The sequence below is a fragment of the Delphinapterus leucas genome, chromosome 7 (genome assembly GCF_059928025.1).
Source record: "Delphinapterus leucas isolate spDelLeu-1000000601 "Yukka" chromosome 7, BTC_Dleu_Yukka2, whole genome shotgun sequence".
Lineage (NCBI taxonomy): Eukaryota > Metazoa > Chordata > Mammalia > Artiodactyla > Monodontidae > Delphinapterus > Delphinapterus leucas.
Genome location: NC_143135.1, coordinates 94,762,989 through 94,778,478, shown reverse-complemented (window position 1 = coordinate 94,778,478; position 15,490 = coordinate 94,762,989). Strand labels below are relative to the sequence as shown.

The 15,490-nt window shown below is 50.5% G+C and overlaps 1 protein-coding gene across 4 annotated transcripts in view; it reads left to right on the top strand.

Moving 5' to 3' along the window:
- SCN4B (sodium voltage-gated channel beta subunit 4) overlaps positions 1-15,490 on the top strand; it is a 48,064-nt gene that overhangs the window by 12,323 nt on the left and 20,251 nt on the right. For 3 of the 4 annotated variants that reach the window (XM_022559109.3, XM_022559110.3, XM_089915616.1), the window contains 3 exons: positions 609-837; positions 2,564-2,693; positions 7,049-10,751. In XM_022559109.3, coding sequence (XP_022414817.1) covers positions 609-837; positions 2,564-2,693; positions 7,049-7,142 — 453 coding nt within the window. In that variant the 3' untranslated portion in view covers positions 7,143-10,751. Of the gene's footprint in view, positions 1-608; positions 838-2,563; positions 2,694-7,048; positions 10,752-15,490 lie in introns of those variants that run through there. The other variant, XM_089915617.1, reaches the window with a different exon arrangement.

Sequence of the window (15,490 nt, the reverse complement as noted above, 5' to 3'; positions counted from 1 at the left end):
AGGAGAGTCCAAATCGGAGGAGGGCTGGGGAACAGGCCTTGGAAGGATGGGAGGGCAAGGTGGAGAAGAGAAGGGGCCAGGGCTGTGGCCACGGGTGGGGATGGGGCAGTCAGCAGGTGTTTATTGAGTACTCACTCTGCAATCTCGTAGGGGACCAGCAGTGACAAGACACCAACTCTGGATGTAATTAGACGCTGAATTCAGAGGGTACCGATGCACAGTGCTGTGGGGTTGATCCACGTCCTGATGGAGGGTCAGAATTCAGACAGATGGGATGTGGCGTCAGCAGAGGCCAGGGGGAGTGATAGAGGGAAACGAGTGTGGTATTTGCAGGATTCGTTTCTTAAAAGGCTTTTATGAAGAGAACAGTAAAAGCATGCTACATTCTAGGGAGACCTTAATAACAGAAAGTGGGTTTAGCCTGAAGCCAGTAAAATCCAGGTTAGACAGGCAGAGCTATCGATACTGGAAGGAAACAACCGGGGGAGGGCTCTTCCTGGACCTGAGCAGGGAGATACCCAAGGAGTGGGCTGGAGTGATGTCATGACTCTCGAAAGGACCTTGATTCTTTCTTGGCCACCTCCTGGCTCCCCTCTTCGCCCCCACAGCTCATAGATGGGATCGTGAAGAATGAGAAGTCAGACCCCAAGGTGAAGTTGAAAGATGATGACCGCATCACTCTGGAGGGCTCTGTGAAGGAGAAAATGAACAATATTTCCATTCTGCTGAGGAACCTGGAGTTCAGCGACACGGGCAAATACACCTGCCACGTGAAGAACCCCAAGGAGAATTACCTTCAGCACCAGGCCACCATCTTCCTCCAAGTTGTTGATAAACGTACGCAGTAAGGGCTGGGACGAGGGCAGTAAAGTTGGAAGGACGGGGGTGGGGGCGGGTACCCAATTCAGTGTAATGGTGAAATGGACCACGTTGGTGTTTTCTTTCGCTTTATGCTTTCAAGAGCTCCCAGAGTTACATCTGGAAGCTCGAATAACTTAGCTTGAATACTTATTCTGCCCCTGAATAGCTTGTGATATACACTTAGGCCTTCTGAACCTTGTTTTCCTCATCTGTAAAATCCACATTCGCTTAGGGCTGTCGTGAGAGTTACAGAAGCTACTACATGGGAGTGTTTTGTAAAGTTCTCCGTACGTGCTAATTATTACTGTGTATTCTGTTAGCGACAGCCGATTGGATGCCAGGCATCAAACCAAAGAGTGCTAGGAATGATACACAGTGTTCTTTCTCGAGGAATTGACAGGTCAGGGTAGGACAGAAGACAGGTAAACACATAATTGAAACAGGGGCAGAGCATGTAGAGGCACAGGTAACCGACTGATAAGAATGATCTCTCCCTCTGGAGCTTAAGTCCCAGTTGGTGGGGTTTCATTCTGACACAGGTGAAACAGACAACGAGGAAGCACGTGATGAGGGTGTCACCTGATCCCAGACACTGGAGGTGTTTAGGGAAAGGGCTGGAGGAGTTAGGCTGGGTGGGCATCTACGAGGGGGGAGCCTGGAAGGCTAGGGAGGTGCAGAAGCAGAGAAAAAGGAAGGAAATCTGCTTAAGGATCCTGATCGTGCTGTGTTTCTTGTGTGCCTGGGGGTCCACTGCTCCCTAGATGGTGTGGAATTTCTACAGAGGAGATGCTCATGATTCTGGAATTTTTTATTTTTATTTCTTTAATTATTTTTTTGCGGTACGCGGGCCTCTCACTGCTGTGGCCTCTCCCGTTGTGGAGCACAGGCTCCGGACACGCAGGCTCAGCGGCCATGGCTCACAGGGCCCAGCCACTCCGCAGCACGTGGGATCTTCCCGGACCAGGGCACGAACCCGTGTCCCCTGCATTGGCAGGCGGACTCTCAACCACTGTGCCACCAGGGAAGCTCTGGAATTTTTGAAGTTAGGGCCATTAGGATTCTCAGGTGGATTGGATATGGGGGTTTGTAAAAAAGAGAGGAGTCAAGAATGACTCCAAGGATTTGGGCCAGAGCAATTAGAGGGATGGAGTTTTCTCAGCAGAGATGGGAGAGACTGTGGGTGGAGAAGGTTTGGGAAGTCAGGGGTTCAATTTTCAGTTGAGGGATCTGAGGCTAGAAGAGTTAAGTGACCAGTTCTAGGTTACCCCCTAGTAAGTGACCATGGAAATCCTGTAGTTGAAATCCAGACTACCTGGCTCCAGTGCCTTCTGATCACATAAGAGATGTCACAGGGAGATTCTCAATTTCTTCTGCATGGGCAGAGGTAGACCTAGGAAGAGGCAAGTGAAAGTCTCATGTTTGAGGGTCAAGTCAAACCTGGGTGCTGTGGTCCCTGAGTCTGAGTTATTCCAGAACTTGTGTGGGTGTCTGCGGGAGGGCGTATGTGCAGAGTGTCGGGGGAGAGGGCTGTCTTCCTGTTATGCCCTAGCCTGATGGATGCCATATTCTAGCTTCTCCTGCTTCCTGCCTGAGGTGGGCGTGTCCCAGATGCCCAGGTTGGAGGCTCTGGAGCTGCTGGGCTGCAATGGTGACTCCTGCTCCCCTTTTCCACCCCCCTTCTCTCCCTGCTCTGGCCATGAAGTGGAAGAAGTGGACAACACAGTGACACTCATCATCCTGGCTGTTGTGGGCGGGGTCATTGGGGTCCTCGTCTTCATCCTGCTGGTTAAGAAGTTCATCGCCTTCATTATCAAGAAGACTCAGGAGAAGAAGTGAGTTGACTCCTGTCCTCCCACCAGCCCACCACCCACTCTCATATTATAGGTGTCCCCAGCAACTTCTCATCCACCGTCATCTACCCCATCTGCCCTTCCTCCTTCTGCCTGTCTCCTCATCCCATCGTCTCTTCCTAATTCTCTCACTCTCTTCCCTATCCCTGCCACCCTCCTCCCATCTTCCAGCCCCATCCCTAATCTCACTTCCTTTTCCCCATCCTCCCAGTAGGTGTTTGTTAACGCACTGACTTCACTGAGAACATAAATACAACCCACTTGCTCTTCCTCATTCCCCTGTCTTCCTGCCCATCCCGTTAGCCTGTCTCTATTTGTACCACCTAAATCTAAAGTCCTACCAAAGGCTTTAAGATGCCTTTTTTCTTTTCAGATGAGGGAAAATATAAGATTCCATGTACAGAAGCTCTAAAATGGGAAGATCCTTCTAGGGTGATGGGAGTCTCTTATTGTGAAATTCTGAAAATCCTAATGAGGGAGATAAAAACAGTCTGAAAAGGCTGATATGGCCGCCTAGGAAGCCCTAGGATAAATTCAGGTATAAATCAGATATCTGTAAGAGGAAGGGGAGGAAAGTTGGGGAGGTACAAAGGGTGCGACCCAGGCCCAGAATTGCCGGAACAGGCAGGCTCCAAAATTGAATGTTGCAAAACCAGAGCAGGCAAAAGGCATTTGAAAGTTGTGTTCTTGGCAAGAAAGATGAGATGAGGCAGGCCTGCCACTGGAGCAGAGAGGGTGAGAGTAACAAGGAGAGGAAGAGAGAAGGGGGAGATGCTCTGTTGGTGTTGGCTTCATTCAGCTCTGTTGAGAAGAATTAGGCTTGAAAGGGCAGAAATTCCACTGGTAAGAAGGGAAGGCAACTGATGGCAGGGAGGGACTTTAGAGAACGGCAGAGGGGAGGGGGAGCAGGGAGGCACTGGTTGAGATGATGAACTCTTGGGTTGTCCGCCTGTATCATGGCCAGAGGCTGGGAGGGTTTTGGAGATCTGAAGAGGGGCCAGGAGCATGGAGCTGGACCAAACTCTGTTTTTAGCAATCAGTCTGACTATTGATGGCGAGCAAATTTGGAGAACACGTTATTCAACATATGGTTTAAAAGCACTTAGAAAAGAAAACAGTGATCCTTGGGAGCCACCACAAGTTCATCAAAAACAAGGCAGGCTAACATTTTCTTGCTAGCACACAGCTGGATCAGGACGCTATAGATAGTAATACTTCCTGTCATTCACCGCATGCCTACCATGTGTTAGGTACTCCGCCAGGCATTTTTTAAATAAAATATGTACAATTTTATTTTGAAGTTGAGCAAAGTGAGGTTCAGAGTGGTTTAGTGACTTGACTAAGGCTAATAAGTGATAGAGTTGGGATTTGAATCCTGACTTGTTTGCTTTGAAGCTTCAACCATTGCCACCATACCCTACTGATTCATGGGGTGGATCTAGAGTTCAGTCAGTCGTTCTTTCATTCGGTGGCTCTTTTTGAGGTGCTGTGTGCAAGGTACTGTGCCAGGTGCTGCAGGAAATTCTGGAAGGAATGAGATTCTGTAAAGAAGACATGTACACAAATCATTGTAACATGAGGCAGAGGGATTAGGGCCGGTGTAGAGGTGTGAGAGAATGCCGCAGGGGTTCAGGAGAGGGTGAGATACTAGGGAAGGATTTCTGGCCAAAGAGACATTTGTGATCAGCTTTGCAAGATGGATATGATTTAAGCCCTGGGGAGGGTGAAGAGAAGGGTGTTCCGGGTGGGGAACACTGAGAGCAAAGACAGAGAGTCTGGGAAAGGAGCATGTTCTGGAGAACAAGGCATTTATTGTTGTTGTGGTTGAGAGAGTGGGGGGGTGTGATAGGGAGCAAGGGGAGGAAAAACCTGCGAAGGGGTTGGGACAGACCCTTGAGGACCTGGGAGTCCAGGCTGAGACTGGCTTTCCTCTGACTGCAGGGGAGCTGGGGAGGGCTTGCAGGGCCTGGCTCCATCAGAGGACCCGGAAGAAAGGGTCTGGCCTTGGTGGGCACAGGGACTGGCTGGGGAGGTGGGAGACAGGCCACGGGGAAGCCCGAGGAGGTTCTCCGAGCAGCGAGGAAAGCCTGCATAACAGCAGAGATGGGGCTTCTTCCCGAGAAGACGGGAGGTGTGGGGCAGCATCTCATGATCAGTTCTGGGCTTTCACATGTGGGTGCAGTTCCCTCTGCATGGAGTGTCTCCTCCCTCTTTTCCTGCTGATCTTTCTTGGTCTCAGCTTAAAGGACACTTCCAAAGAGGCTTCCCTGACCCTAGAAGGAGCCTTCCTAGGTTGAGTCCCTCCCTGGTATGCCCCCCATCCTATCATTTACCACATTGTATTGCAATTACTTGTGTAATAGCATGTCCCCTGGAAGACTGCAAGTGTTTGCAGAGCAGGCACCATGTCAGTTGGACACCCTTCTAGCCTGATACGGTGCCTGGTAGCCAGTAGGGTCTTAGTAAAGAAATATGGATCGTTAGGTGGATAGGAATTGGCCAGGTTGACTATACCTTAGGTATTGAGATAGATAGATAGATAGGTAGATGATAGATAGACCCATCTGAATAGAGGTCTTTAGTGGTATGTCACAGGGCTCTGTTTGTTCACTGTTATTATTAAGACTTGAACTACACTAGGAGTGATATAAGAAACCTAGCAACTATATTGGATGGAGAACAAAATTGAGATCTAGGAGGATCTTTTTTTTTTTTTTTTTGATTGAAGTATAGTTGATTTACAATGTTGTGTTAGTTTCTGGTGTATAGCAAAGTGATTCGGTTATACATACATACATATATATTCCTTTTCAGATTCTTTTCTATTATGGTTTATTACAAGATATTGAATATAGTTCCCTGTGCTATACAGTAGGACCTTGTGGTTTATCTATTTTATATATCGTAGTTTGTATCTGCTAATCTCAAACTCCTAATTTCTCTCTCCCGCTTTGGGAACCGTAAGTTTTTTTTTTTTCTATGCCTGTGAGTCTGTTTCTGTTTCGTAGATAAGTTCATTTGTGTCATATTTTAGATTCCACATATAAGTGACATCATATGGTATTTGTCTTTCTCTGTCTGACTTACTTCACTTAGTATGATAATCTCTAGGTCCATCCATGTTGCTGCAAATGGCGTTGTTTCATTCTTTTTTATGGCTGAGTAATATTCCATTGTATACATGTGCCACATCTTCTTTATCCATTCGTCTGTGGATGGACATTTGGTTGTTTCCATGTCTTGTCTATTGTAAATAGTGCTGCTATGAACACTGGGGTGCGTGTATCTTTTCGAATTAGAGTTTTCTCCAGATATATGCCCAGGAGTGGGATTGCTGGATGATATGGCAACTCTATTTTTAGTTTTAAAAAACTAAACCTACGTACTGTTTTCCATAGTGACTGCACCAATTTACATTCCCACCAGCAGTGTAGGAGGGTTCCATTTTCTGGATCTAGGAGGATCTTAAGAGGCTGGAGCTATGGACTAAATCTTGCAAGATGAAATTGATGAGGACAAAATGTTAAGTCCTTCCTGAAGGCCTCAAACCCAGGTATAGAAGCCCAGGCTGAGGCTAAGAGCTAGTTTAGCGACAACAGCAGTGAAAAAGACTTGGAGGGTTTCATGAGCTGAAAGGTGGGAGTGATGTAGCAGTCAGGTCTTCCCTGGAGAGCCCTGTGCAGCCTGGGCACTGCTGTTGGCGGGCATTATACTCAAACTGGAGCATGTCCAGCACAGGGTGGCCAGGGTGTTGATGCTCCTGGGGGGTGTCTTCCACCTAACCATCTCTCCTTCCTACTGCCCTGTCCCACCATCCCCTGTTCACATCTGCTGTGCCCCTTCCATCTCGTTCTTCTACCTCTGGTCACAGTGAGCTTCAGGAGGAAGGGCCTGCGGGGTCCTGGGTGAGGAGCGCTTTGCCCTTGGCATACAGCCCGCTGGCCTGTACCCTTCCCCTGGGTTGGCACAGTCGGACAATTGCCCCTCAGCACTGATCCCTAGGAACAGCGCCTGGTACCCTTGCCTTCTGCCACGTTGAGATAACTGGGTGATGCTAGCCTTACTGAGACCTTCCTGTGGGTCAGGCACTGTTCCAAGGGCTCACTGACTCCTCCCAGCAACCCCATGAAGAAGGGGCCATCATTATACCCATTCTATAGATGAGGATATGGAGGAAGAGAGGTCAGGCAACCTGGCCTCTGGCTACCATAGCTCTACAGAAGGCCAGGGAGAGGGTCCAGCGCTGGCCCAGGGCACCATGGCTCCTCCTCTACCATTTACCCATCACTTGGGTTCCTCCTCTCACCAGCACGCCCCTCTCTCCTCTCTCCTCTCAGGAAGGAGTGCCTCGTGAGTTCATCAGGGAACGATAATACAGAGAATGGGTTACCTGGCTCCAAGGCGGAAGAGAAAGCACCAAAAAAAGTGTGAGCCCTGCTTGGGGCCAAGCAGCCGCCGGGAGCCTCGCTTTCTAATGATGAAACTGATGCCTGAGCCGTGTCCGTGAACCCACGTGCCTGAGACACCTGCTGCTTGGCTCAAACTGTAGTCTTTCCGGGCGGGGAGAAACTGGGGTCCTGTCCAGCCTGCCCCACCCCCTTCCCCACCAGGGCTCCCCAGGGACAAGGGCTGGCCAAGGGAGGGACCCTGTGGAAGGTTCAGGAAAGGAAAGGAGGGGCTGGAGCGGTGTGGAGGGCCGGTCCCCCGACACCTGGGTAGATGGTCTCCTTCAGTGTCCCCACCCTGGACAGGGAATGCCTTGGTTTTCCTCCAGATGTCTCTTTGTGAGAGACTTGGGGGGTTGGTGAGGGCTGTCCCGGTAGCTGGACCCTGAGTATGGAGGACTAACCCTTCTACGGTGGGAGTGGCCAGAGGACTCTGTACAGCATCCGAGGGTGGGAGGCTGCTGGAGGGGTCCTACAGTGAGAGGCTTTGATGGATTCCTGCTGCCCCACATCCTTCTAGTGAGGAACTCCCCTTTCCCCCCACCCCTGGGTGCCTGCCTGCCTGTCTTGGTTCTGCCCCCCCCCCGACCCCAAGCTGCTCAGTCTCTGAACCCTCCCATCTAGGGCTGCCACCCTGGTCTTGGGGGCTCCTAGCCCACCTAGTCTGCTCCTCTGATCTCTGGGCCCTGAGGGCTCATGCAGGGGTCCCTCAGGCCTTCCCAGAGCACTGGGGCTCCACCTACACCTTTCCTAGTATTTCTCCTTGGGGGAGCAGGGCTGCAGAGGTGGGCCTCTTGGCCACGGAACGCTCACCCCAGCCCTGCCAACGCTGGCTGCCCCTTCTCCTCGGCATGGCAGGACCATGGCCACTGCTGGGAGCTCGCAGCCAGCTCCGCCCTGCTCCTCTTCCCCTGAAGCAGCAGGTGGCGCCATCTTGCTTGAGGAGTTGCTCCTGTGTTCCTCCAGCTTCTCCCTGCCCAGGGGTGTTCATCTCCATCCCTGCGTCAAGGCTGGCCTTCACCTCGGGGACCCTGTTGCTTTGGATGGGAGGGCCCTTGGGTTTTCTGTCTGCTTCCTGCTCAGCTGTGCCCCACTCTCACCCCAGGGTTGGGGAGGTGCAGGGAGAGAGTGCCCAGGGTTTTCCTTTGCTTTTCCACGCACTGGTTTGCACACCCCTTGCGTATGGGGCTAGACTGTGCCTTAGCTCCTGAGTCCTGGCTCATGTGGTTCCTCCCCGCCTCAGCCCCTAGGGAACAGCCAGCTCTGGTGGGCCCTGGTGAGGGTCCCGCTGCCCTCACCCAGGGTCAGGTAGGGGACCAGGGAGCTGGAGTTGTGTCGTTAATAGCCCGCTGGCCAGCCACTGAGTCTTGGAGGCGTCTGCCAAGTGCTCCCGTGGGCCCCTTACAGGCCATGTCGTGGTATTGTCCCTGTGGGGCTGGGGAAGTGAGGGGGGCCGGGGCTGTGATCATGGAGGAATCCGCCATCTGCTCCCACCCCCTCACTCTCTTGTTGAATTCCTGACACTCTGTCCTCTGGGCCCCTGGGAGGGATGAGAGGGGAGTAGCCCCCTTTTCCAAAGTGTGTGGGGACTGCCTGAGGACTCTCCCTGCCAAAAAGCAGCAGCGAGCGTCCCCAAGGGTGCAGGTTTGGGGAGGGGGAACAGGAGTGCCTGCAGGGCAGCCATGGCTGTGACCTGTGACCCTTGCCCAGCCTGAGGGGCTTGCAGGGTCCCACTGAGATCTGCCTCTGTCCCTTGCGGCCTCCTCCACCCATCCTGGGCTCAGGTTCAGATTTTCCTGGCTTTGGGAGCAGACAGACAAGAGCCACCAGTCATTCGGGAAACTTCGTAGGCTGCCTTCATGCAAAACTGCTTGCTTCTCCTTTCCCAGCGTTAGCATTTGGGAGGGCAGAGTGTCTTGTGCTCCTCTTACTCCCTTGAGAGGAAGCCAAGGCGTACAGAGTGGGGGAGAGGAAGAGCATCATAGGCGGCTCATGCACATTCTCTTGGCTCAACTTTCCCTATCTATAAAATGGGTGTAATAATACCTACCTCACAGGACTGTTGTGAGGCTTGGCAAGTTTTGGTTTAAAAATCTTTTTTGGCTTGGAAAGGGATCTAGCAGTCCAGATGTCATAATTGGAGGGATTGTTCCAAGTCTGTCCTGTCCTCATCTCTGTGTCCCATCCCCATAGTTCACACACACACACGCACACGCACACGCACACGTACACGTACACACACTCTCTCTCTTCTCTGTCTCTCTCTTCCCACCCCTCCCCCTTGGAATTGTTTTAGTCTTTGTAATGTTAGAACCCTGGCTCTGATGCTTAAAGTTTCCTGTCCATGGCTTTTGTTTGGTGGTTTTCAGTAGAGGTGATTGGGACTGTAGCGGGGACACTTTTGGCTGCCCCAGTGCCTGAGGGCTCTACTGACATTTAGTGAAGGTGGGGGCTAAGAATGCTAAACTTAGTCCCCACCACAAACACTGTCCTGCGCCAAGGCCGGGATTATAGCCACGGAGAAACCCTGGCATGAATTTGCCGTAGAAGATGTATGGGCAAAGCCATCTTACCAGGCAGACCCTCAGCAAGTGCAGGTCTCCAGGGGCTGGTGAGGGTGTTTTCAGGGCCTGTGGGCTAGAGAGAGCCATTCACAAAGTTGAACTTGGGAGCCCTGGACACACGCATCTATGCTGACAGTAAGGTCAGGAGACCGTAGATGAAGCGTTTCCCAGCTCCCCGTCCTTGACCCCGCATAGGACCTGAGCATTCCAGGCCTTGGGATTCTCCCGGTGCAGGAAGTGAGCAGAAGGCAGCCAGAAGGAACCTGGGGTGCTGGAGAGGTCTGGAAGAGAGGCCGGTAGAGCTCAGGGAGGGAGTGAGAGCGAGCTCCTGAGATGGGGGCAGCTGAGGGTGTGCCTGGGTGGCGTGCGTGTGTGGAAATGCATGACTGTGGGGTGGGTGGGCCATGCATGGACGTCGGGGTGTATGAAGGTGTGTGTAAAGGCTGAGTGTGCCTGAGATGGGGGAGGTTCTGCACGTTTCAGGAGCCATCTTCCCTGGCCAGAGCTATATCCGTTGGGGCACCTGGAGGCTGAGAAAGGATAGGAGACAGAGGGGGAGATCAGCCGTGCTCCTGGGCTCCGTAACGCCGTGACTCCATCTCATTGTCACAGACAGATGCCATTAGAGTGCTGGGGGGAGGGAGTGCCAGGAGGGGGCACTTCTCTGGGGAAAATCCTACAGCTTGCTTCACTTTACTTTGTCCCAGGTGGGAGTCCTTACCCTCCCACCCGATACACAGTGCTTTTGACTATCTTATGCATGGTTTATTCCTCTGCCTTGAATGACAATATACTCATAGTCAATTTCCTATGGAACTATAGATGGAAACAATGCAGCACAAACGGGCCTTGGGGGGCCTCAGATCTGCAGGTGCCTCCTGGGAGGCGCAGATGTGCACACACCCAGCACTGACTTGTGTTCAAGCACAGAATGAATGTGATCAGACTGTCTTGGCTTGACAACATGTTTTGCATTGTAGAGTTTTATCTAGCTTTGCCTTGGATGAAATAAAAATTATGTTTAATAGAAACGGTTTGGGGTTTCTACTTCTGGCTGACTGGAATTTGGGGCCCAGTTTTATTACTTGCCAGCCAAGCCTCAGTCTCCTTGTGTCTGAAACGTTCCCTGCCTTGGTGAGATAACATATGTAAAAAGTCTAAGGATGCCTGGCATACTCACAGGCATTCAGGTCGTATTAGTGCTAGTAGTACTTCTTCTCTGGAGAAGCTGCAAAGATGGCCCTCTAATACTAGAATCGTTGCCAGGGCCCTCCCTGTACCGATGACCTTGGCAATGATTCTGGTACCACTAAATAGCATCACGCCCCCTTCCCCAGGCCCTTCCACCCCAGATTAACATTTATATCCAGGTGAAACCTGTTTCAAATGTACAACGTAAACCTTAAAGGGGAAAAGCACAAAACAATTTACTGACTGGCGTATGTGGGCACACTGAGCCCTGCTTGTCTGGTCCCTCCGGGTTGCTGTTTTAAGGGACAAGCTATCTGGGGGGGTGAGGGAGGGAGGAAGTTTAGGCTTATATCCCAGGAATGACTCTACCCATGCACATTTCATATTGTCCATCTTAAATCACTTGAACATAGATTAACCAAGCGCTCATGCCTTCTTTCCAGCTGCTGGGCACAATGCCAGGCTGGGAAAGAATTGGGACTATGTATGCGTGTGTGTGTGTGTGTGTTTGTGAGTGTGTGCTTGTATTCATGGATTTTATCATACCACACTTTCTCACCATACCATATCCTTCTCTTCAATGGATCCACCTAAGACTGCATCTCAAAGGGTTTCAAAGACTAAGTCCTCAAAGATCTTGTTAAAAGACTCTTCTTCCTAAATCAAGGGCCCCAGCAACGCAGAAGTCTGTGAGGTCCTCAGTTTCAGCTGATGTCCCTGACAGCACTCTTTTCTGAGCCCTCAGCTAAAGTACCTGCTCTGTGCTCTCACCCTGAATGGACTCATCGCCTGGATCCCCACGCCACTACTCACCTGTCTTCAGGTACAGCTTGTGGCCTGGGACCTCCTGCCACCTCCTCATCAGCTATAGACCTGTTGGATATTGAAGTTTCCTGGTCCATGTCTGAGTTTATAACACTCTTGGAATGCTGTTCATTGAACGTGCTGTTCTCCATGTAAGGATCAGTCCCAAGGCCTGGGTAGGTTCCCATTATTGCTGTTTCATCCCTACTTCCTCTCCCCATTGAACTGTCATCATAATGGATAGATAAACAATTGTGTCAAAGCCAAATTAGGAACTGGGACTGTCCTGGGCAAACCTGGACATACGGTCACCGGTTAAGGCCATACTGACTCAACTAGGACAAAAATACACATAAATTATGTGTTCTTATTTGAGCTGGTAGCAGGCACAGAGACCAGATGGACTATTCTGAACTAGATGCTCTGCTAGATGCTGGTATTACTAAAATGGGCTAAATATTGACCATACTCTCAGGGAGCTTATAGTCTCCTGTGATTGAAATAGAAAACTTTTAACACGATGCAAGTTTGCTTCTCACTTGTGGGTCTCCTGTCCAGGCTGCTTTCCACATGTCACTTGGAGGCGTTGCATCTTACTTTGTGGCTCTGCCCTCCTCTAGGTCCTTGGAGCCTTTTCCATGCAGGTGGTGGATGAGAAAGGTGAGAATGAAGATGGTGTGTTGGAAGGTTTATGGGCCAGGCCTGGAAGAGGACCATGTCATTCTGCCCACATGCTCCTCCACAGGGAGGCTGGGAAATGTAGTTGCTGGGTGCCCAGGAGAAAGCAAAATGTGTTTTGGGGAACACAGAGCAGCCTGTGAGATGACAGGTGTTCAGGTGGCTGCAAGAGGTTCAGCTGCGGCTGCAGCCCCGATGGTGTGGTGGGGACTGGAGATGGGGGGAGCAGGGCAGCAGGGCAGCAGCCCCGATCCTGCGGGGCTTCCAGGCCATGCCAGAAGGTTCACATTGTATTTTGTAGGCCATGGGGAGCCACTGGAAGATTTTAGCGGGGGAGAGACAGGACAGAGTTCGAGAGGGCAAGACAGGAGACAGTGAGCGTTGTGCTGCGGACTCGGTTGCCCAGGCAAGAGATGGTGGCAGAAAAGGGATGGAGAGCAGTGCAAGGGTTGCGATAATCAGGGGAGTAGAATATACAGAGCTTGATTTTAGGGGGCTAGGAGAAGATGGTGCCAAGGATGGCTTCTAAGCTCCTCTTGCATTGAGCGGGTACTTAGAGGTAAGTTTGCCCTGAAAGGGAGTGGAGGGGAACAGCGTGTTGGGCGTAATGTGCATTTATGGAAGTGGTGAGTGTGCCCCCAGGATACCAGAATAGTAGACAGTTGTAAATCAGAGTCTAGGACTTAGGAGTAAATGGTCCGTTCGGACCACGGGGAAGGTGGGCTCATCTAGGCAATCTTGGGCTCTGACACTCAGTGGCTGGTTGAAGGAAGGCGAGGCCATAAGGGTGCGATGAGGGCAAGGCCAAGTGATGTCTTTGAGGTCAAGGTAGCAAGGAATGTTAAGAACAGAGTGGCCATCGCTAAGTTAAGGATCAGTCCTTATGAAGGTCATCGGTGACCCCAGTGAGCCCAGCACAGTGGAAGGGGAGGGCCAGGTGGCAGAGGCAGAAGGAGCCGGATTCCAGGGTGTGGAAGAGTCAGTGGGAGGCACTGGCACATGAGGTTATAATTTCAGGTGACTTGGCTTTGAAGGACAGAAAAGGCATTGGCCCAGGTAGGAAGGAGGATGGATGGTTTTCTACTCAAGATGGAAGAAATAAAAGGGTTAAATGCCGCTGCGGAAGAGGCTCTGTATATTTTTTCCCCCAGATTTTTAGTTGTTTCAGATCGGAGAGTAAATCCATTTCCTCCCACTCCATCTCTGTCAGAAGAAATGCATAGAAGCTTATGATCACACAAAAACCTGTACAAAGATGTTTATAGAGATTTGATTTTGTCATTGCCATAAACAAGAAACGGTCTAAATGTCCTTCACCTGGTGAACGGATGAACAAACTGTCACATCCATACAGTGGAATACTCTTCAGTAATCAAAAGTTCCATATACTTTTGGATGGATGAATCTCAAGTGCATTACGCTAAGTGAAAGAATTCAGACTTAAGAGGGCGCCTACTCTATAGTTCCATTTAAATGACAGCCTGGAAGAAGCAAATCCGTAGGGACATAAAACAGATCAGTGGCTGCCCGTGGCTATAGGTGGGTGTGGGGAAGGTCACAGAGGGCAAGGGAGACTTTTGGGGGGTGATAGAGCTATGGTTGCGTGCTTGCACACATTTGTCAAAATTGGCAGAACTCTACACTAAAAACGGTGAAGTTTACTTTCTGTAAATGACATCTTAAAAAATTACAAAAAAATTAGATGATGTCACTCTTTTCCTCAGAACCTCCCAATTTGTCTTACTCATTCCTCACAATGGCCTAGAAGGCCTTACTGTTCTGATCCCTGTTGCCTCTTTGATATCTTCTTTTCCTAACACTCTCCTGCTGACTCATCCCGTGCTAGCATCATTGTTCTTGCTGTTCCTCAAACATTGGCCTCCTCCTGTCTCAGGACCTTTGCACATGCTGTTCCTGTGCTAGAATGCTCTTCTCCCAGATATCCACAGGTTTCATTGTCCTATTTCTTTTTTACTGGCCATGCGCTGGCCTGCAGAATCCTAGTTCTCTGACCAGGGATTGACCAGGGATTGAACCTGGGGCCCCAGTAGTGAGACCATCAGGGAGCTCCCCATCATTCTCCTATTTCAGTCCTATTTCAGTCAGGCCTCTGCTGAAATGCCATCTCCTCAGAGAAGACTCCCCTGGCTATCTTACCTACAATAACATCTTCCACAGCTCAGACACTGTCTCCTTATCCTGCTTTATTTTTTTTCAAAGCGCAGACATATATTTGTTTACTTGTTTATTGTATATCTTCTCTAACTAGGATGTGAACTCCATGGGAGCAGAGGCTGTGTCTATTCTCTGGGGAAAATCTAGACTTTCCCTTCTTTCCTTGAAGGAATGGGATCCTCAGGGGCCAGGGAGTACCCAGAGGGAGGGCAGCCCCATGGGGTTCAGAATGGACTGTGAGGTCAGCTGTCTGGGCCCCTGACTTCGCCAGGCAACGCATCTGTAGATGCCTTTCAGTTGGACCACAGGAAGGATAGGAGTTGTGGGCCCTGGATACTGAAATGGGGTCTGCAGACAAGCAGCATAAGCACCCCCAGGGAGCTTGTTAGAAATGCAGAATTTCAGGCTCCGCCTCCGAGCTACTGAATCAGAATTTGCACTGAGACTCATTTCCCAGGTGATTTCTAGCCCAAACCCCATCCTTTCCCTGGGCACTGTCTGCAGGAGGGTGAGAAAAGCCAGGGTTTGTCCTGTCCTTGATCTCTTCTTCTGGGTGTAAAAGGGCCTTAAGCAGTGAGCGTGGAGGCCTGTGCGAGGATGCGAGGGAGACCCCAGCTGTGTGTAATCATGACTAAGGCAAGTACTGATCTGGTTCCTGAGTTGCTAGTCACCTTCCTACAACATATTCACATCTTGTTACACTCCTGGAAGGCAGGTATAAAACCCCCTTTTACCGATGATAAAACCAAAGCATTGAGAAGCTAAAAAAATTTCCCACAGACAGGTAACTATTAGGTAGCAGAATTTAAATCCAGTAAAATGTGAAAAACAAACAAGTAGTCAACCATTTATGGATGTTCGTAAGTAGTAATAATAATAATGATAATCACTACCATATACTGAGTGCTTGCTGGACCTGGCC